We start from the raw sequence: 21,589 nt of genomic DNA, 5'->3' as shown, positions 1-21,589 counted from the left end.
GCCTTAAGATCTCAACAATTATTTCACGGATTCAAATGCAAGTGCCTAGGTAATATGCCAAATAATTACGGCGATTATCTCAAGGCTGGGACAGCATCATCAATGGGGATATAAAGATAGTGGAGAGTGTAATTATGTACAATATATACAGGAAAAAAATAAAATTATATACAAAAAAAAAGAAAAGCAAGAAAACAAATAATGCAAACGCTAAATACAATAAATGGCAGACATGAGACGCAGAAAAGCAAGAAAGCAAGAGAGCAAATAACGCAAACGCTAAGTAATAATAATAAATGGCTGTTAATGATAAATGGCTGTTAATGATAAATGGCTGTTAATGATAAATGGCAGTTGATGATAAATGGTAATAATGATAAATGGCAGAGATGCGATCTAGAATTATAGAACATAGTTAGTTCAAGCTCAGAAGAGGTGAAATCTCTTGAAGAACAATTGGAAACAAGTTGGACTTACATGTACAAGATCCACCACCTCTGCAGCCCAGCCTCTCGAGACGTCCCGCACCTCTCGCTACCCTATGTTGAAGATATTTAGAGTTAGTTATCGTAGTGCTAGAAAGAGTCAGTAGGAGTTTAACGATTATCTTACCCGAAGGGCACATTATGAGGTGCCTCTTGGGACGTCGGAGACCACCAACACCAAAGGTAGACGCCCCGCCTTTTTTCTCCTATCATTCGGACGACATTTACGCTATGAACCATCCTCGTTTGCGGGTAGATAGCAAGACTGGTTCGGTGTGATGCCTCCGAAATGTATTCCCCATATATGGAGAACACAAATCTCTAGCATCACCGTCACCGCGTCCCTCTACCCCTGGTCGCCTCATGGACTTGGCGACTGCAAAACGAGGAACTACTAACACGCGATTCGCCCCAATCCCGGGTACGACGATTAGATTCCCAGGCCTAATCGCAGTACCCACCAGGAGCGAGACGGAAGTCGCAACATCTCGCCCATGGAACGTCACACATCCGACCCATGATGACATCACCCCCCTCATCTCTGGGCGCATCTTCCCACATCTCCTCGTCCGTTTGGAACTCGACTGCCTCATTAACGTCTGGGAAATAGAGGCAGACGTATCCAAACGGCCAGTAGACATGGTGCACTACGGTATTCCAGTCTTCCCGTAGCACCGATGCTTCTTCCGGCACAATTAAATGTGTGACGCGCTGGTTCCCCCCGGTCGTCGACAGGACCCAGTTTCGCAAGTACTCTGCGGCTTCTGGTATCTCTGTTGGGTCCCGTCGAATTTGCACTTGTGGGACCGGGGGAGAGGGATTGGGGGCCATACCCCCCGTTGGCTGGAGCGGCACCATAAGCGGTGGCCCAGTGAGCTCGAAGTCCATTGGACCCGAGTCAGCTGGTGCCACCGCTGGCACCGTAACAACCACGGCTTGGTGGGGAGCGGGCGGCACCGGCAGCACTGGGGCCGTGGCCGAAGCTACAGTAGTCTATACAGAAAGGTATGTTAGTCGAGTCCGTCATAGAAGGTTTGAGGAATTCTTGGAAAAAAGATACTTACAGCAACTGGCTGTACCCCATGTGCCGAGGGGGGTGCCGTTACCTTCGGCACAGGCTGGGTGCTCCCCGAAGCTACTACAGCTGGTGCCGCTTGCTAGGCGGCTCCAGCCGGAGCGACGGTTTGCGGCTTAGCCTGTAAGCCGATGGTTGGCAACCCCCCATTGCCGGTGCCCGAGGGCGTGTTAGTAGAAAGGGCGCCCTGGGTCGACTGGTCAGCGTCCGAGACACCAGTCATCTGATTAACCCAGGCCGAGGGAGCAGCGAGAGCTGCTGGCGGCCCTTTTGGTTCCACCTTGATGGCGGGATTGGACGGGTAAACCTGCTTTACCTGCTTCTTCTGGTTTACCCACCGCGTCCAATCCCTCTTCTCAAGGCCCGGGGGCAGCTGATCGGCATGCTGCCCCCGATAGACGTAAACGTCGTGATAGTTCACTTTTTTGCCATTGGAGACAAAAAAGTGGGGCGTCCACCAGACCCACTTTAAATGACAGATCGACCTGTCTCGTCGGTATTGGCTTGGGTCAGTGTTGGTGGTCTCTTTTTCGAGAGGCCAAGCTGCCGAAGCAGCAGAAGGAATTGCTGGTTTGGACATTCTACGCTTATGTCGTTAGACTCAAACCTTATTTTCTTCAAGGACAAGCCTACAGTATAGGCAAAGGGGAGAGAGAAGACTGGTGGAATGAAGGGAAGGGAGTTTGATGAAGTGATAACAGACGCGTCGATGAGGAGAGCTGACGTCGATGAATGGGAGAAAGACAACAACAACCTGATGAGATAGATGGAATATGAAAGAGGGAGATGAAATTGGAGAATTGGAAAGTGAATTGGTAGAAGGAGGGAGGTGAATTGATGCAATGGAAGAGGGGTGATGCAAAAGCCGTTGCAAAGGGATTGTACTTACTTTTGTTGGGAGGAGGTGGTGGTATGTGTGTGTGTGTGGTGTGTGTGTGTGTGGTGTGTGTGTGTGGTGTGTGTGTGTGTATGCATGTGTGTGTGAGCGGGATGAAGGAGAGAGGATAAGAGGGGAGGGAGGAAGAAGCCAGAGAGGAGGTCCTTTATGCTCGAATCGAGGGAAACTTTTCTCTGCAAGTGTGTCACGCTCGGTATATCCAGAATGTAGGCTGAATGGACTGTGTTGTGGTGTTGCAAGTAATGTGTTGTCCTGCGGTCAATATGTGTTGCATTTCCCCAAAAGGCAACAGCTGCAAAGATATGCCAAGATCATACTGCTGGTGCCAAGCATATTGGTGCCAAATTTGTCGAGAGCCAAGACTGTGCAACGCAATGCCATGAATGGGAGCCATGACCAGCTGCGACACGAGCCATCCATCATTGAACAAGACCACCCACAGTGTATCTCAACATCACATCATACTCCGCATATAGAAGCTCAATCAAATCTCTCACGGGCTGCGCTTGTCATCAGGGCCAGCCATGGCGTCGAGTTATAACATTGAGCCTCAGCCTACGTACGTCATTTCGCATCTCCTAGACGCGTGAGTATAGCTAACCCGCGAACCTCAGCGGCAAGATCCTTCTCAAAACCTCCTCCGGCGACATCCAAATCGAACTATGGACGAAAGAATGTCCCCTCGCCTGCCGAAACTTTCTTCAACTTTGTCTAGACGATTATTATGTTGGCACAATATTTCACCGACTAGTCCCCGGATTCATTATTCAAGGCGGAGATCCTACAGGAACCGGTCACGGTGGTGAGGCGATCTATGATGGAGGGCTTTTTGCAGACGAGTTCAATTCCCGGCTACGGTTTAATCGTCGGGGTCTGGTAGGGATGGCAAATAGTGGACGGAAGGACGACAATGGATCGCAGTTCTTTTTTACACTGGGAGAGACGCCAGAGCTGACGGGGAAAAACACGATGTTTGGACGGGTAGTTGGAGATACATTATATAATGTGATGAAGATGGGGCAATTAGAACTAGAGGGAGCAGAGGGCAGTGAGAGGCCTATGTATCCGCCCAAGATTTTGGGATGTGAGATATTGGTCAATCCTTTCGAAGATATGAAGAGGAGGGAGACCAAGGTCTCGACAGCAGGGAAAGAGGAGAAAAAAGTGGTGAAGAAGAAGAAACCGAAGGGGAAACAGATGTTGTCTTTCGCGGACGGGGAGGATGAGGAACCAATGCCTGTCATCACAAAGAAGAAATTTGATCCTAGGTTTGCATCGAAGCTATTAGATGTCGAGGAGCTGCCGACAATAAAGCCGAAAACAAGAGAACCAGAGGGGGAACCACAGGAAGAAGCTGAGCCGGAGCCAGCCCCAGAACCGACGGTGTCAAAAGGAAAGTCTAAGAGGGACAAGAAGCGCTCACCATCCCCTGCTCGATCCCCGCCACCCGAGAAAAACGAACTCGATACAACGAAAGAAAAGATCGAAGCAGTCCGGGCATCTCTAAAACGACGTGCAACCCCACCCCCCGAGGAAAAGCCGAAGCAAAAACAGGCATCTCTTCTCGCTCTCCAGGCATCTATGCTGCCAGCTACGTCGATACCAGCACGCAAGCGAAAACGCGGCGCCAATAATGTCGATACTGCGTATGAAAATAGTCTGCTCGAGGCGATGTCTAAGTTTAAGTCAAAGCTCGTCGAAGCAACGAAGAATGCTCCTGAAGAAGAGGAAAAGGAGGAGGGCGCCATCGACGCAATGGATCTGGACAACGATGCCAAGGCTGAGAGCGGTGGTATTGACCCAGATGCTGATGAGCAGAATACATGCGATCTACATTTTATACCAAATTGTAAATCATGTAATTGGCATGAGAATGCCGAGGGGCAAGAAGTAGAGGATAACGATGCAGGTTGGCTGTCGCATAAACTAACGTTTGAGAAGGATAGATTGGGCAAGGATCTGACTTGGAAGAGGAAAAACGAAGAAGAGTTGGTAGTGATTGATACCCGTGAGAAGGCAAAGGAGGTCCTCCAAGATGATAGGAAGCGGAAAGACGAAAGACGGGGCGGAAGGTCTTCGGCATTTAGGTCTGATGGGCATCACAGGAGCCACCGAGATCACAGAGATAAGGATAGAGACAGGGACAGGCGGGGCGATAGGGACAGGCGCTGATTCTTTGAAAATCCAGCGTTGGATACCCGCACATCTGTGGTACTCACTAGGGATCCAAAGCCTATGACACTATAATTTGGCCTTCTGACCTCCTAGGTATGTTCAAATGTACATGTACTGCCGACAGATATTTTCAAATTATCTACCCGACAGCGGCCGAAGTTTGACCCAGCTGGCAAAGCATTTAACAATCACTCTATTTTTTCTGGCTTCAAATTTATTGAACCCGGCTGTTTCCCCTTCATATCAAAAATTTGTACAGTACTAATAGCTAGAATACCCAGATGCATTTATGACCGATATTAATCGAGTGTGCTATCAATACTAGTAATATTAAACACAATGCGGGCTACAGAACACTGACTCCCTCCAATATGCATTACCGTGATCTATTTCCCCAAGCCTGTCTAAATATCCCGGAAACCTCCTTCGCCACCTCTTCCTTCCCAACCTTCTGCCTCAAAAACACCTCCAAATCAGTCCAAAACTCGTCACCTTCCAAAACCTTAACCACATCTCCAACCTCATTATCAACATCCATCTTCACTGCCTCCTCCGCCGTCTCGACTTTCTCCACAGCTTCAGCTACAGCCGCTGTATCCGGTAAGGGAGTCGATGATGAGGATCCAGCAGTAGGAACAGTATACCCTCCCGTAACCATAACACTGATCGTAACCTCGCCACCATCCTCAGCGATCTCGCTTAAAGTCTTCGAATCTCCCAAAATTTTGCCCTTAATCATCAACCGGAGCTTATCCGACGGAACTCCGGTTTTAGCTTCGATTATGGTTTTTATAGATTGCACCGTCGAGGAGAGTGGATGGGATTCTAAAGATTCATTGATGAATTGAGGAGGACGCAGGGTTTTGAGGTGGATTGTCGCAGAAGCTGGTTGTGAGGGATCGCGAGGTTTGGACATTGTAGTGGGGAGCTTCGGGAGGGTGAACTGTGTGTGTGAAAGTATATTTCGTTAGTTATTTTCATAGTTCTTTAGAATGGAGTGTTCTTTTTGGGGTAGGTGATGGGGGTGATGGCGACGATGACGTGGGGGGTGGTATTGGTGAAGCACGTACTAGAGCCCTGGGAGGCAGCTTTCTTAGGTCTTCGACATGGTCTGGAGCTATTGTGACCGGTTTGGAGGAGAGAGTTATCAAGACCGACTTCGCGAAGTCGATTTCAGTGGTTTTGGTGGCCATGGTGGGCGGTATTTGATGGGATGACGAGATGATGAAGGACGATGGCGGGGTGAGAGGTTGGATGTTGGAGCTTTGGAGCTTTTGTCGTCGCTGATGCCTGTTAAATGCAACGCAGCTTGGGTGTTTTATCCAACATACCAAGGATGCAGGCAGGTTCATGGTCAACTCTTCTTGTACTGTACATCGCACGAGGAGATTACTTTCACGGGGTGAATTGAAGAGTATTTATATACCATTAGACTCTGTTATCAATGTATCTACTTCATTATAGAGGAATAAATTATTATACATGAAGAATCGAACTTTTGTGGATGTTGTGAAGTAAATACATCTATCTTTTGCGCCAGGTTCAAATAGACACCAGAGTGAAAGCGAAAAGAGTAAGAGAAAGAAAAAAAGAAAGAAAGAAAAGGGCTGGATGAAGAGTGGAGATATTTCCATACAGCAAAATCATCTTCAATTTTTGTGTGTTGGGGAGAAAAGTAGATATTCACAGGTTGGAAAGGGTGGAAAGGGTGATAGGTGGTAGATGAGAGAGGCTCGTTAAACTCCATGAATATAGACATCCAAAAATATACAGGCCATAAGGAAATATTTACCATGTCTGCTCATATGCTAAATGACTGGGTTGGACTGTCCGGGGATCGTGCGTTCAAAAAGAATATTTAGTTCTTTAGAACATGCCACCGCCCATACCGCCCATACCGCCTCCCATACCACCAGCTGGTGGTGCCTTCTCTTCTGGAGCATCGACGATAGCAACCTCAGAGGTGGCGAGAAGGGAAGCGACACCAGAGGCGTCAACAAGGCCGGTTCGGACAACCTTGAATGGGTCAATGATACCAGCAGCAATCATGTCGGTATATTCTCCCTTAGCGGCATCATAACCGTTGTTGAAGTTAGGGTCAGCCATGACGTTAGCAACGACAACGCTACCCTCCTCGCCAGCGTTCTCAACAATTGTCCTGGCAGGGCGGGTGATGGCAGACTTGACGATGTTGATACCAAGGTTTTGGTCTGGGTTACCACCCTTGAGCTCGTTGAGGATGGCAATAGACTTGAGGAGAGCAGTACCGCCACCGGGAACGATACCTTCCTCGACGGCAGCACGGGTGGCGTTCAAAGCATCGACAACACGATCCTTCTTCTCACCGACCTCAACCTCGCTAGAGCCACCAACCTTGATGATAGCAACACCGCCCTGTAGCTTAGCGAGACGCTCCTGGAGCTTCTCTTTCTCGTACTCGGAAGTGGAGGCGTCAGAAATGACACCACGGATCTGCTCACTTCTCTGAGCAATAGCATCAGCGGAACCTTCTCCATTCAAAATGATGGTGTCCTCCTTGGTGATGGTGATGCTGCCGGTGGATCCGAGCATGTCTGGGGTGAGCTTGTCAAGCTTGACGTCGAGCTCGTCGGTGAAGACGATACCGTTGGTCAAGACGGCGATATCACCCAAGATGTTCTTTCGGTTGTCACCAAATCCAGGGGCCTTGACGGCAGCCACTTGGAGTTGGCCACGGAGCTTGTTGAGAATGCAGACGGCCAAAGCCTCGCCATCAATGTCTTCGGCAATGATGACAAGTGGTCGTCGCTGCTGGGTAGAGAGCTCAAGGGCTGGGATAATGTCTTGAACAGCAGAGATCTTCTTCTCAGAGAGGAGAATGAGAGGCTTCTCGAATTCGACCTTCTGGGACTTGGCGTCGGTCATGAAGTATGGCGAGATATATCCTCGGTCAAACTTCATACCCTCAGTAACCTCAAGCTCATCCTCGATGGTCTTTCCCTCCTTGACAGTGATGACACCCTCCTTTCCGACCTTCTCCATAGCACTGGCAATCAACTTTCCGATGTGCTGGTCGCCATTAGCAGAGATGGTAGCAACCTGAGCAATCTCGGCGGAGGTAGTGATTTCTCTCTTGTTCTCCTGAATGTATTTGATGGCAGCTTCAACGGCAGCCTGGGTACCTCTCCTCAAATCCAGTGGGTTGCATCCGGATGCAACGTTCTTGGCAGTTTCGGTAAAGATGTAGCGGGCAAGGACAGTAGCAGTAGTAGTACCGTCACCAGCAATCTCATTGGTCTTGCTAGCAACGTCTTGGAGCAGACGGGCACCGAGGTTTGCGAAGGGGTCCTTCAATGTGATAGCCCTACGGAAGTACGAAGTTTAGCATATGATTTTAGGATCGGAAATCAATGAACATGGAAAAAAAAAAAAAAACCTACTTAGCGACTGTAACACCATCCTTGGTGATCTTTGGGCTGCCGTAGGGGCTCTCTATCAGAACATTTCGTCCCTTGGGTCCTAATGTGACGGCAACAGCCTTTGCCAGAGTCTCCACACCCTCGAGCAGCGAAGCCCGACCCTCGATTCCGAATTTCAATTCCTATAGTGACCGTATCGAATTAGTCTTTCGAAGTGGGGTGATCGGAATGGCAAATTGTATTACGAATACATACCTTGTGTGCATATCTTTTCTGCTGTAAACTAGGTTGGATAGCAGTAAGTGGACGAAGTCTTCCTACAGAGCCGGATCTCAAGGAAGACCGCGCGGTCGATGCAATAGCCCGATGCATGATGAATGACGAAACAAAATTTAAAGTGAAGAAAGGAAGAAGAAAAATCAATTATGTACGATCCTCAAAAATGACGGGAAACAAAGCTAGCAAAAGATGCTATTTTGTGAAAGTTGCACGTAAACACGCAAGGGTATCTCGAGGAAGAGGGAGGGATAAAGATGGGAGGGAAGAAAGAGGGAGGGTGGATCGTGGAAAGATTTTGCGGAGAGAAATTTCGATAGCTCGGCCTGTTCGTGGAATGTCGCAGAATCAAAAGAAAAAAATTTGATAGTGGCGGGAAAATGTGTTGTGTGTGTGGTTGGTGGGCTGTGTTTGCTTATCATAAATTTCCTGTTAGGGAAAAGCCGCGGTAATGGCGCTTCTCGTGAGCTCTATTGGTGGAATTCGTTCAAGGTGTACTGTACTATAGATTGAGGTTTTTTGAATTTTATTTTATAAAATTTACTGAGGTACTTAGTACTGAACTCTAGTAGGTGTATGCCTAGCACTTAGTAAATATATGCAAAGTTTATCTGATAGGTCTGATGATAGTGTGGTTTCAATAGTAGGGTATACGTAGTAGAGTAAGGAACAGAATTCAGAATATAACCTTATCGTAGGTGCTACTTTAATGCTAATAGAAACATCGTAACGTCTTATAATAGAACTAGACCAATCTGCGTATACTTCACAGGTTGAATTCCATACATATGATACTTCCTTGAGTACTAAGCTTGGTATAAAGTATGTACTCAGGTATATATATATATATACTTAAGAAGTATATATCAGGGCTACTGCTATATACCTAATTCTTGGGTTCTGGCGCCGGCTTCTGACCCGAAATCGCGGCTCGGGGCGCTACATGACATGCCGTAGGCACTAAAATCAAGTGATGAGATGCTCCTGCCACCAATCCCACGGACTGATGATAGGCAGCTGTATCTACATGTACCCGGGTACTTCTTGCCTCCGACCTACAGGCATCGAAGAATTGGAGTAGCAACGTCATCTGAGATATGTGTATGATTAAATTTGGGCTGAGGGCGGCTGAGCTAAGCTAAGCTGTGCAGCAGGAGTGAGAGAGAGAGAGATAGCAGGCTCTCCTTCGGTACGACAAACCGTATGCATCATCCTAAAATTCGACCAGTCCATCCGAGGGAATACCTACCAGGTACCTTCTTAACCCTCAAGGATGTGATGGATGTAAGTAGTAAGTTGGTCAGGATCTAAGTATGTGCTCAAGGAGACGGTAGCAATAGCAAGCTTAAGCGGTGGTTTGAGTGGGGCCACCCAGGAAAAACATATCGAACGATATCCAAGCAGGGAAAAGCTGCTTGCCAGCCAGTCCAAAGCCAAAACTTTTTACACCACATTTTCCAGTCGTTCGACCAGCTCGACCTTTCCGTCCAAACCCCTTTAAACACCCCACTATTCCCTACCATCGACTCCCCCGTCATCCTCGACAAAAAAAAAAAAGAGAGTCCGCAGACCCGTGTCCGTAGGATCAAACTTCATCTTTGGTTTCGTTCAGGTAAGCTTGTTCCTTCAGAGTAGTATAAATACCAGCTTTTACCGTCGTTTCGTTGAGGGGTCGCCAGCTACGAGCTACCCATTATTGTTTGACAACGACGACGACGACAACCACCTATCTGCCCCTCATTGACCACCCGAAACTTACCACCAACTTCGTCATTAGCTCAATAGACCAAATCTCTCCACCAAAAATCATCGAAAATGGTATTATAGTGATCCTTCTGAGGCAATGTTTCATCTCGACGCGTTACTAATGATGACACTGTTGATATGTAGTCTCGTTCAGGGTGAGTTTGAATTCACGAAACTGTACAACCCCACCTTGGTACCTCCCAAGATCGGAACGAACAGGATAGACACCCTTCCGGTGGCATAATGACGAGGTTTGAAGGCATTTCAAATCTTTAATCATTCGAGCTGCTTCTATTAGATCCGATATAGGGGACCTTGTGCAGCTCTTATCACTGACTGGCCGTTCATTCAACTGTCTTCTAGCGTTGCTGTCGCTTCCGACTGCGTAACAACCTTCGAGGAACTTAAGCTCAGAAAGTCCTCCCGGTACATTATCTACAAACTGAACGAAACCAAGACGCAAATTGTTGTCGACAAGGCCTCTACCGAAACCGACTATGAGGCGTTCTTGACAGATCTTCCAGAGAATGACTGTAGATGGGCTGTCTACGATTTCGCATACAAGCTCAGCGAGGGTGAGGGCGAGAGGTACGGGGTCCACATATCAATATCGATGATTTTGGATATGGTTTCGAGTACTAATTGAGTCTGTAGAAACAAGATTGTCTTCATTTCTTGGTCCCCTGACAATGCCCCCGTCAGAGTATGAAACCTACAAATTCCCTTTTTATATTAGAAGCCATAGAAAACAAGACATAGAATAGGCAGCTAACCACTTAACCCTTATAGAGCAAGATGACCTATTCTTCTTCTAAAGACGCCTTGAGGCGCGCTTTCAACGGTGTCGGCGCCGAGATTCAGGGCACCGACTACGCTGAAGTTTCCCACGAGGCCCTCCTGGACAAGGTTACTAGGAAGTAGATGGAATGTATTGGGCTCCGGGACCACTGAACCTCGCCATGCTACTCTTTTTTTGGAAACGGAAATTCTCTATACATACCTTGCTGCCGATGCGACTGATTGGATGGTTGGGATTATCTAGCAAACCTCGCCGACTCTTTGTTCCGTCTTATTTTTCTGTTCGCGACCATTGTCCTTTCTGTGAAGCACGTTTAAATGAGAAAGATCTTTCATCCCGGGAGGTCCCCTTTTGTCTTTTCGGATGAGATACATTTCTGCGTGCCGCTGTTTCTTTTGTCTCTAAGGTCTATGGATACATGATAATACGCATACAGATATTATTATTTTTTTTTCTTTACTAGAATCACCACTGACCCGATATCCGTGGCAGCAAGAAAGAGCTCCCGAGAATGAACCCGCGGCGTATCGGCCGCAGATTACCGGGGAGGCAAAGTTGGCCAAGGGAACAGGAGGATTGCGTCTTGAAAACTGCCTACAAAAACAGATATCAAGTCTGGCCACATGTGACGTAGGATCCAACTGTTGATTCCTCGAGAAAAACTCTACTGTGAGAAGCCAAAACCGGCGGGCTGAGGTCGTAAGCGCGTCTGAGGTGATATATGCTGCTGTACTTGGGACTACTTGGTATTATTACTGGAAGGGAAGAGAAAGGAGTCGTTGCGAAGGGCGAGTCGAGTCATGAATGGGCAACAGTGATTGAATATGAAGGGCTGCTGTGAACAACAACAGACAAGCGACCGGCTGCCCCAAAAAGCCAGCCAGCACAAACCAACCTCCAAGTTTTCCCCCTTCGCTCGCTACAACTCAACTCAACCTTCTCCTTCCTCCAACCAACCCACCTCACCATCCAGTCGCCGCTGACGTCTGTCAATATCAACCAGTCCCGACCTGCAAATAGCACTAAATATCCTGGATTTTATCGCTCCCATCTTCTCAGGTAATTCGATTTCCATAGTACCCTTCAGCGACAAGATTTTCGTTTTTTGCATTTTTTTGCATTTTTTTGCATTCGGAGACCGGCTTTTGAATGGCTTTGGATGTTGGCGAGGGATATGTCACGGCAGGATAACTTTTTTTTGATGTTTGTTTTTAACATGTCTTCGAACAAGCCTGTCAGAAGGAGAAAAAAAAAAAAAAAAAAAAAAAAAAGAAAGTCAACCACCAAAATTTTCGGGCTGTGATCCGAGTCGAGTCCTTTATCTGCTGTCTATCGCCTCGGCTCCCCGACGCATGCATGGAAGGGACTGTTGCTAATACTGTGATTTTGGTCAATGTTTAGATAGAACCCCTCACGACTATCCTTAACGACCTTCCGTCTTGATCCTGACCTGATTCTAATCCAATATCCATTCAACAACAAAAATGACTGGCAAAGGAAAGTCCATGGGTGGAAAATCTGGCGGAAAAGCCAGTGGTGATGGCGTCCACAAGACACAAATCTCGCATTCGCAACGGGCTGGTCTGCAGGTACGGTATTCTAGTTGCAAACCCCAATTCCTTTCTTTTTCCCATTCCTCTGGTTGTTCATCGTAGACGCTGTTTTTTTTCTTTAAAAAAAAATCCTGCTTGCTGGCCTGCTTGCTCGCATGGCCATGCGACTGGGACCCACCAATCACATAGCTGCCACGCAACACCATGAGGCTTCCCCACACTCTGCTTCCGTTTGACAGGCGGCTCTTTGCTCTTGCTTTTGCCCCCTCCTCTTCTATCCTCCGACGTGCAACCATTATCACGCGAAGAGCCCGTTTTTACTGCTTGGGAGGACTTTGCTCTAATGCTTCTTCGTCTTTCTTCTAGTTCCCATGCGGTCGTGTCAAGCGTTTCCTCAAGAGAGATACCCAGGGTCGTATGAGAGTTGGAGCTAAAGGTGAGATTCTTCCGACGAGTTTCATCGAAATTCGAACACGTTGGCGACAATGCGTATCGTAGACCTCGTACTGATCTTGGGTTTTATGACATTGTAGCTGCTGTTTACGTCACTGCCGTTCTGGAGTACCTTACTGCCGAAGTTCTCGAACTCGCTGGTAATGCTGCAAAAGACTTGAAGGTCAAGCGTATCACACCTCGCCACTTGCAGTTAGCTATCCGTGGAGACGAAGAACTGGACACCCTCATCCGAGCTACTATTGCCAACGGTGGTGTTCTACCTCATATCAACAGGGCTTTGTTGCTCAAGGTCGAGAAGAAGAAGAAGGGCGGTGCCACTTCATCTTGAATTTGAGATCGTCTTCATTTTTCTTCTTTGTCTTTGAATCACTTGCTACCAGAGCCTTTCCTTTCAACTCAACCGAAAAATGCCATCGACTTTTGTCCTTTTGAATAAACGTGGACTTTTGACTCGACGCCTCGCAAAACGGATACCCCGCTCCATCTTCGAAATTATGGAAATATGACTTTACTCGAACTTTCAAAGCTAACCGTTAACTCTACTCCAAAATAGTAGCCTCAACTTAGATTTCTCCCTCGTCATTTCCGACGCCAGGACTTTCTTCTGCGAGTGCTTCTACAACCTTCCTATATGGTCTCCATCACTCCTCTAACATTATTGCGACTATGTTTCTTTACTTCTTTCCTTGAATACTGGGACCCCATGTGCTTTGGTAGCAGCTCCTTTTCTAGCTTTTCAGTTCTCAACGGGTAGCGGGTTCTTTCCTTTTGTCTTATTACATGCGTGTGGCATTCTGAGGGGCTTTTTTGCTTTTGTTTTTGCGATGGATAGTTGTACTACGGACGTCCTAGACGGAGAAATACAATAAAAAGACAAAAACAAAGATTTCTGTATAACCGTTGAAAAATTCTGGTTGGTGCCGTTTTTGCGCATTAACCCTGTTCTCTTCGCCTTAAGGTTAACAATTTTCAGCTTTAAATTTTGGCTGGCATCCTATGGTTAACCAGCCCTATAGCTACTTATATATCGCAATGGCGTATTTATATGTAGTGTGAACGGCCGCAGGAGAGTATGCAGCAAGGGACATAGCTCTTCCCGCCGGCTAGCTCCACCCTTCTAAAACGTAGAGTGCTGTGCAAGTTGGTTTAATTTATAATCATGCAGCTGCGAGCTAGCCCCGGCGGTGCTTAATTGGTTCATTCGCGAAATCGAAACTAGTTAAAGTTTTTGAGGTTACGTCGATAGTCCCGAAGGATATTGATGTGCAGACTGCAGCGGCCCTGTATAACTCCGGACCTTTTTAGGGCAAATACTTCAATATTTTCCGACCAAGGCAAATACTATACTACTAATTTTTCGATACCTAAGCTAAGTATCTACTTAGGTATAAGTGTATATCGGGTTTAAAATTCCGCGCTGGTACACTGACGTTATAACACTATTAATGCATTAATTTTTAGGTTGTAATACCTACTTACTTACATACATACTTAAGTAAGTACTCAATATATACGAGGCTGGTTGCGGGTTTCTCGTCATTATGATGTATTTGTGTTCTCCTTTCTTTTGCAACCTGAATATGATCATGAGGCTAGATTTTGGAATTCTGAGACGGTGCACAGTAAACGGGAAATCCAACATATCCAACATATTCGAATTTCGGATTTTGAATTTCGAAGGGTGGTCAGAAGAAATGCAAGTTAAAGGTACGCAACCGTCCGATTTATAGTTTCAAGTTCAAGGCATTACATGGGAGGTCGAAGGCGGACCACCTTGCATGTTTTGAAGGAATATGCTGCATGATCGAGGCTAATGATCGGGTAGATATCTTTTTTTCCCTTTTAAAACTGCACAGGCATTATTACCTAGTAGGTAGAGATTACATATGCATGTACTTACATGTACTTGCATTACCTCTTTCCCCCCCTAGCACGTTAACGAAGTGAATGAACGTTTGATCAATTGGTTAATTGAAGCTATACACAGTCCCCAGACTAATACACGGTACACCGAGCGAAAGCTTAAAATGGCTGACCTACCACACCAGTGTCATGTGACCTTGTATCAAGATGGCAAGGGGTTTATGGTATTATCCTGTTATTACATAGCTGGGCCTATTAGTTAGACTTATTAGTCGTTTGATTCGAAACAGGAAGAGAAAGGGGTGTGGGAATGTAAATGGACGAGCAAGGGGAGACCGCAGGTACATATCGGCCTGGAGCGATGTGATTGGAATCTCGATTATCGGAAAAACCCAGCGAAAGGATTCTGTTGCAGCTTGCAGCTCGCCTACGAAGTGTGATTTCGATTGCAGCGCAGGGCACCCTCCGTATGGGAACGGGCAGCGTCGACCCTGGTTGATTTTGTGGTATCCGGTTGGCACCCATTTTATATGTAACTAAGTACTTACATATCAGGAACCTTCTTTTCTTTTCTTGTTCTGTTCTGTCTTGTAACTGTATGTACATACGTAAATTTTGGGGGGTTCTACGGTCTACGAGAAGCTAGAGATGGGCTTGCGAACCTTGCAGAAAGATTCGGGAGCTAGCTGCCGATGGACGCGGATGTGAGTGAGTGTTCTGGACTGTCAAGATGCCTTCCACATCGATCCAGTCGATAGGAACGGCTTTTATATCACATCGTTGTTTTCCCTATCTGAGACTTCATCCCTCGCATTCCCAACTGTCTTACCCCTGCAAGAGCAGCTACCTAAGTACACTTACATAGTGGGTATCCATTGCGAATGGAAGCTTTGGGAACTGGAACGGGAACCGACTGTTCCAACGAGATATTAAGGAGATCTTAGCCCGAAGTATCCAATTGGTACTCCATACATTTCTTGCCCCCTCTACTTTGTTTCTTTTTGATATCATGAAAGGTGAACTCGTTCATCCAGGCCCGCAACCAATTGCATGCATTAGTTGAGATGGAGCTGCTCAAAGTTCCCGCTCCCGCGCAAGCCCTCCCAATGAGGGAATTCAAACTAACGGGATGATAGGATAGCTCGCCTTTTTGCCATGAGGTTTTTTGCAATAAGGGACTTTAAAAGATCCAGCTAGTGGTCTCGGGACGGGCAATACCTAGTTGACATGAAAGGTTTAGTTGTTTTCCCCGACAAGCTAAAAGAGGCTGTCGTCAAACTTGTGCCGAAATTTGAAATGAACTCTTTTTTTTTTTTAATTCAATTGGGGAAACACCTCTTTTGGGGTGGGATTTTATTTTTTCCTCTTTGTAAAAATTTCTGCCCTGGTTGATTAGCTTGCTAGCTCTCCGTGTACCCCTTAATCATCATGTTACTAGTTTAACGGGGGCGGGCACTTTCATGGAGACAATTGAGCACAATTTTGTTTTTTGATTTGAGATGAAGAAAGAAGGAGCTCTGTTCTACAGATAGGTATACATCTCAAAGGGGTGTCTTTTTTTTCTGGCTAGACTGAATTCTTGTGATGTTTATGGAGAGTGCATTAAGTGGGTATACGTACGTTTTTGTGATGTTCAATGACAGAGATGGCTGGTCTGGTGTCGAGGTGGTTGCTGTCATAGGACCTGTAGACGGAATGATAAATTGGGAACCTAGCAGATGCGTCTATGCGGTTTCATTCGTTGGATTGTATCCCGTCCGCAATAATCAAAAAACGTGAGATAAATTAGGAAAAGGGTACCTTTTTTTTTTTTTTTTTTTTTCACAGCCTCTTTGTTCATCGATTTACCGTACCGAAAGAAACAAAAAAAGAAGTCTCAATTTCCTTTTTGGCGGGTGCGTGCGTGCGTGTCTACTATATTTGCAAAAGGGAAACGAGATGAAGGGAGAAGCCAGAAGAACCCACCATGAGTCGAGTTCCGGGCGGGTCCCATGCGCAAGCGCGCCGAGATTCGATAGCCCTCTAGAAGGATCATTCAGACCCTCTGGAATTGGAGTGTTTGAGAAACGGGATAAGACATGGAAGCTGGTTTTTAGCTCGAAGGTGGATATGTTGATGTCGAGTTGCTTAAGTTCAAACGGACAAGGACTATCCGTCGGGTTCGTTCTCCTTACCCCCTTTAAGCTTGTGAGTCTTTTGCGTATGTATAACAAAGTGAATCGAGGGAGATGATTGACAAAAGCTTGCGGCCGACGGGAAGATGGTCGTGTGTATTCATGTGCGACCATATATTTGTGTGTATAAAATTTATATATATACCTAGTGCAAGCATATGGACCGGTCCCGTATCCGGTTTTTAGTAGTCTGGACCTTTGCATTGCATGTTCAGATTTGGAGCAAGAGAAAATATCGACCCAAGTGATTGTCGTGATGTTACGCCGCAGCATTTATCATTGGTGAGACGTAGGCCCGGGAAGAGAAGGGAAAGGGATGGGATGGGATGGGATGGGACGGGATGGATTGACTCTCTCGAGCATTTGATATTGCCCTTTCGCCATCGACATTCTAATCCCTTGCCCGAAAATCTGCCATCGGACCCAGCCATCGCTATTAGGTACTGTGTAGTGGTATTGGTGGGTCCCACACATGTATCCAACGACACGGATCGAGGGGAGAGAGGCAGCCAAACAGCCAATGATCGATTGGAGGGGACCCGTGCAGCAGGTACTCCAAGTAAGTTCGATGTGAAGCAAAGCAGCAGCGGACCGGGTAGGGTTCTCCTGAATTAAGGGCCAAGCTTTCCCCGAACATGCAGCCTGAGATCCTGTTCTTTTTTTTTTTTTTTTTTTTTTTTTGGTTCTTGAATGAAATGATGTTTTCTTCTTCGTCCACCTACCTCATTTAAAGGTCGATAGGTTATATTAGTCAAGACGTTAAGGCCAATATTAGAGAAGGGGGTGGGACGTCCTGCCTGCATCGCCTCTCGCCATCTCCTTCCCGCGCGCGGCCTTTACATATATCCCCTCCTCCTCCAGCTTCCTTGCATCTTTTTCTTTTGATATCGTTTTTTGTTCTTTTAGCCACTTCAGCTTTTCTCTATCGCTCGTTCAGGTCATTCGTAACCAAAGTCGTCTATATCAACATCGTCACCATTATCACCACGCACCAATCATCTCACCACCATCGTCATATATTGTATTCAGGTACGTAGTAGTTGTAGTCACTAGTCACTAGTCAGTATAGCTATTGGTTAGTTGGTGGTTAGTTGGTCAGTCAGCAGTTAGTTAGTTACAATCGGCGGTTGTTGGAGATGAGTTCGAGTTCAAGTTTCATTTCGAGTTCGCCTTACATGCCATCCTGTTGACTGTTTGCCGCCTTGTCTCGACATCTCGTCTATAAACTGTCTATGCCCCCATGGCCATGCGACGTCAGCATCTAGACCTCCTATCCACTTACGCTGGTCTCTTCTTCCGTTTCCCATGACTTATCCCCTTTCGAGCTTGTCAAATCGTCGGTTTGCACGCTAGTTCTATAGTCTGGTGTCGTGCCTGTTCCTTTTTTTCGCTGCCAATATCTGCTAGCTGAGATCAGTTGGGCATTTAGCGTCTTCGACTGTTCCTTGCTCGAAACCTCCTGTCAAATTTCTCCTCTTCCGCCGCAACCCCATCACCCCCCTTCTCCATCACCCAACACCATCACCAAACCGTCATTCCTCCCGTTTCCTGACTTCCATTTAGATATTGTTTTGCCTTTATTTCTGTTCTTTGGTATTTCCTTGTGTTTTCGCCTTGAGACAGAGCTCCGACGCCGGTGGGTAGACATCGAACCACAAAGCGTGCCTGCTTCCGTGCGTAGTACTAGTGTTGAGGAGGTTTCCGCTAATTCAGTATCGCTGTCTATCAGGCGCCTCGACGCTCCATCAAATCTTCCGGTCTTATTCGCTTAAGGTCACTCGCTCGATTACCGTTTGAAGAAGCACGAGGGCTTGAAGTTGAGGGTTTCGACAACGAAAGGTTCTCTGATACCAAGAGTCCTCGCTATCAGGTCCCGCCGTACGATAATCATCCTCATTCATCCTCATCAACTGGCTCTAGTCGACTCGACATCGCAGCAGACATAGTCATATCTGGGATTCCGTTCCAGCAGTTTTAGAAGCGTAGCCCGTCGAGAAGCAACTCCGGATGATACCGAAGCATATGACGAGTTAACGATATATACGCCGACTTTGAACGTTACGAGACCCACGCTGTTGACGACCTCACTTGTAGACGCTTTACTCTAAAGGAAATCTAAAAGGCTGGATCTCACAATCTCTCAAACGAACCGCAAGCAGTTTCCAAAGTCTTACGTCTCCTTGGGATCCCCTTTTCGATCAGGTGCACGAAAACTGAGTTCAGCTTCCCTTCGAGACCTGCACCAGATCGCCTAGTTTCTCGTATAGAACAGTTCTTTAATCTTCAGCTTTCACGGATACGTTCGACACACCGGGTTAATATCATTGTAATTTATTTGGCTTTGGATTTCCTTTGCATCATATATTGCATCTGCAGAATTTCCCACAACTACATAAACCCCTTTTACTCGAAAAACGATACAGCCGCTGTTCAAGACCTGACGACACGCCCCTTACAAGTTATAACGGTACCGCTTCAACGTTCTTCTCGTTTTCGATATATATACCACGACCTTGTTTTTTTGTTGTTTCTCTTTCTTTCCTTTCTTTTTCCTTCTTTCATCAAAAAAGACTCATACACACCCCTAGCATTTGGTTTTTAATAGAACCTTTACAATGGCCCATCCGGACACCTATTACGAGATGGCGAATAGTCGCTCGCCGAATTCACGACAACCTCAGGTGCAGACCCTTCACCGACAAACTTCCCGTCAATTTGATCAATACGCCCCAGCTGCTATGTACCCTACGGATGATCATGCTGCCCGGTATGACCCGAGTCGATACGATACCACCAGGGTTGGTACTCGCTCTGTGAGCTATGGGTTCGACAATGCTACAGCTCAGACCTGGAATGCGCAGTCGTTTGGATCTGTGAACAATACAATGGGCTCCCTTCCTGGCAGAGGCGTTAAAGGCGTTGCCAGGCAGAGGAGTGCATTACCTACGGTTAGAATAATTTCCTTGGGAAGGGGGACGAGAGACAACTACTAACACGAATTGCTATAGACGTGGCTAGATAGCACACAGCTTCCTGGGGTCAACCTTGGAATGGGTGGAATGCCACCACTAGGTCCTCAGCCGCTTGAGACACGATCTGACGATGATGAGTTGATTCCAACAGCTATCGTTATCAAGAATATCCCGTTTGCTGTCAAGAAGGAGCAGCTTGTCCAATTGATGACTGACCTTGATCTTCCTTTGCCGTATGCATTCAACTACCATTTCGATAATGGTGTTTTCAGAGGCCTTGCTTTTGCAAATTTTACTACAGCAGAGGAAACAGCGGCTGTTATAAACATCATGAACCACTTCGAGTTGCAAGGGCGAAAATTAAGGGTTGAGTATAAGAAGATGCTTCCATTGGCTGAACGTGAGAGGATAGAGCGAGAGAAACGAGAGCGAAGAGGACAGCTCGAAGAGCAGCATAGAGCCCCGGTTGGGCAACAGCAACAGCAACTCCAACACCAATCTTCTATGCAAAATCTCATGCCTAGTCTTTCCCCTCGACCATCTTCGTCTTCCGCGCAAACGCCTAAGCAAGGTGCGTAAAACCTCCAGCGAAAGCTATACTCCTGTTGTGATACTGATCCTTTCAAGATCTAGAAATCGATTTGAACAACCCTCAAACTCTTCAATTTTACTCCCAACTACTATTATTCCGCGACGATCATACTCGAGAAGCTCTCATTTTCCCGCCCACGCTATCTCCTTCCCAGCGAAGGATAGTTCATACTCTTGCTCATCACATGTCGCTCGCGCACATCTCGAGAGGGGCTGGGGAAACGAGACAAGTCCAAGTATATCGTCATAACCCGTCGTCCGTTCAGAACATATCGCCTCCTAGCATTGCTACAGTTATACCTGTAGAAACTCAGCAGAGAAGAACGCTAGCGAGGGCTACAACGATGGATTTTAGTGAGACCAGGAGTGCAGATGGTGGAGTTGGGATATACTCCACCATTGGCAGACAGGGTGGGTTACTCGATGTCCCAAACTCTCCTTCCGGAAAGGATGCTCAAAGTAGAAACAATCTTCGAGCAGCCAAATCATTTGCCGATCTAAGATCGTATACCCCATCTCCGGTACCTACGTCCGCGAGCTTTCCGATCCATCTGGGCCAGAACGCCTTGAAGTACCAGCAACAACAACAAGCACAAGAATACACGAACGGGTCGTCGACAACACCTAGCCTAACACCAACAGGATCGAATAGCATCAATAGCATCAATGAATCTCTGTTAGTAAACGGTTTGGCTGGCGTATCCTTAGGGGGCGGCCTTGGCATTGGCAGCGGGAGCTTACGTGGGGATCCCCGTGACGCCCGCGGACTCCTTGGATCTGACGGCGGAATGCACGGGGCTATTGGCGGGCTCTCACCTTCGCAGACAACATCAACACGAAATTTCAGTATGGCAACTTATGACGACCAGCGAGACCGAGGGTCCCAGATCCTTCCATCAAGACAGCCACGAGGTCCCGATTCCGAGAGGAGTGTAGGATTCGGTAGAGGAAGCGTCCGACAGCCGAATATGCAGGGTAGGCAGAACATTGCGGATCTTGATGGTCAGCAACAACAATCAGTCGAAATTACGGTGGAATAAAGGATATCCTTTATTATATATAAAAAAAATTGGGTGAAACGTGGTGTTTAGCTGTTTTTCTTCTTTTCGTAGTATATGTGGACTTTCT

The 21,589-nt window shown here is 46.9% G+C and overlaps 7 protein-coding genes across 7 annotated transcripts; 4 read left to right on the top strand and 3 right to left on the bottom strand.

Moving 5' to 3' along the window:
- Window positions 1-929: 929 nt before the first annotated feature.
- Window positions 930-2,140, bottom strand: AOL_s00215g292 (uncharacterized protein; the record flags this gene model as incomplete). The annotated part of the gene is made up of 2 exons (XM_011129494.1): window positions 930-1,478; window positions 1,667-2,140. The coding sequence occupies 2 exons, from the start codon at window positions 2,138-2,140 to the stop codon at window positions 930-932; spliced, it is 1,023 nt and encodes a 340-aa protein (XP_011127796.1).
- An 842-nt stretch (window positions 2,141-2,982) lies between these two features.
- AOL_s00215g291 (uncharacterized protein) lies at window positions 2,983-4,630 on the top strand (the record flags this gene model as incomplete). Its single annotated transcript, XM_011129493.1, has 2 exons — window positions 2,983-3,017; window positions 3,073-4,630. 2 exons carry the CDS (start codon window positions 2,983-2,985, stop codon window positions 4,628-4,630), a joined length of 1,593 nt encoding a protein of 530 aa, XP_011127795.1.
- A 379-nt stretch (window positions 4,631-5,009) lies between these two features.
- Window positions 5,010-5,826, bottom strand: AOL_s00215g290 (uncharacterized protein; the record flags this gene model as incomplete). The annotated part of the gene is made up of 2 exons (XM_011129492.1): window positions 5,010-5,576; window positions 5,704-5,826. The coding sequence occupies 2 exons, from the start codon at window positions 5,824-5,826 to the stop codon at window positions 5,010-5,012; spliced, it is 690 nt and encodes a 229-aa protein (XP_011127794.1).
- A 673-nt stretch (window positions 5,827-6,499) lies between these two features.
- Window positions 6,500-8,403, bottom strand: AOL_s00215g289 (uncharacterized protein; the record flags this gene model as incomplete). Its single annotated transcript, XM_011129491.1, has 3 exons — window positions 6,500-7,976; window positions 8,053-8,213; window positions 8,287-8,403. The coding sequence occupies 3 exons, from the start codon at window positions 8,401-8,403 to the stop codon at window positions 6,500-6,502; spliced, it is 1,755 nt and encodes a 584-aa protein (XP_011127793.1).
- Window positions 8,404-10,122: 1,719 nt separating this feature from the next.
- On the top strand, window positions 10,123-10,974 carry AOL_s00215g288 (uncharacterized protein; the record flags this gene model as incomplete). Its single annotated transcript, XM_011129490.1, has 5 exons — window positions 10,123-10,125; window positions 10,198-10,208; window positions 10,417-10,641; window positions 10,708-10,756; window positions 10,843-10,974. 5 exons carry the CDS (start codon window positions 10,123-10,125, stop codon window positions 10,972-10,974), a joined length of 420 nt encoding a protein of 139 aa, XP_011127792.1.
- A 1,362-nt stretch (window positions 10,975-12,336) lies between these two features.
- AOL_s00215g287 (uncharacterized protein) lies at window positions 12,337-13,189 on the top strand (the record flags this gene model as incomplete). Its single annotated transcript, XM_011129489.1, has 3 exons — window positions 12,337-12,441; window positions 12,772-12,841; window positions 12,939-13,189. 3 exons carry the CDS (start codon window positions 12,337-12,339, stop codon window positions 13,187-13,189), a joined length of 426 nt encoding a protein of 141 aa, XP_011127791.1.
- Window positions 13,190-19,513: 6,324 nt separating this feature from the next.
- Window positions 19,514-21,501, top strand: AOL_s00215g286 (uncharacterized protein; the record flags this gene model as incomplete). Its single annotated transcript, XM_011129488.1, has 3 exons — window positions 19,514-19,846; window positions 19,907-20,441; window positions 20,504-21,501. The coding sequence occupies 3 exons, from the start codon at window positions 19,514-19,516 to the stop codon at window positions 21,499-21,501; spliced, it is 1,866 nt and encodes a 621-aa protein (XP_011127790.1).
- Between the last annotated feature and the right edge of the window lie 88 nt (window positions 21,502-21,589).

The sequence above is a fragment of the Orbilia oligospora genome (genome assembly GCF_000225545.1).
Source record: "Orbilia oligospora ATCC 24927 unplaced genomic scaffold scaffold00215, whole genome shotgun sequence".
Lineage (NCBI taxonomy): Eukaryota > Fungi > Ascomycota > Orbiliomycetes > Orbiliales > Orbiliaceae > Orbilia > Orbilia oligospora.
This window is presented reverse-complemented; position numbering and strand designations above follow the sequence as displayed.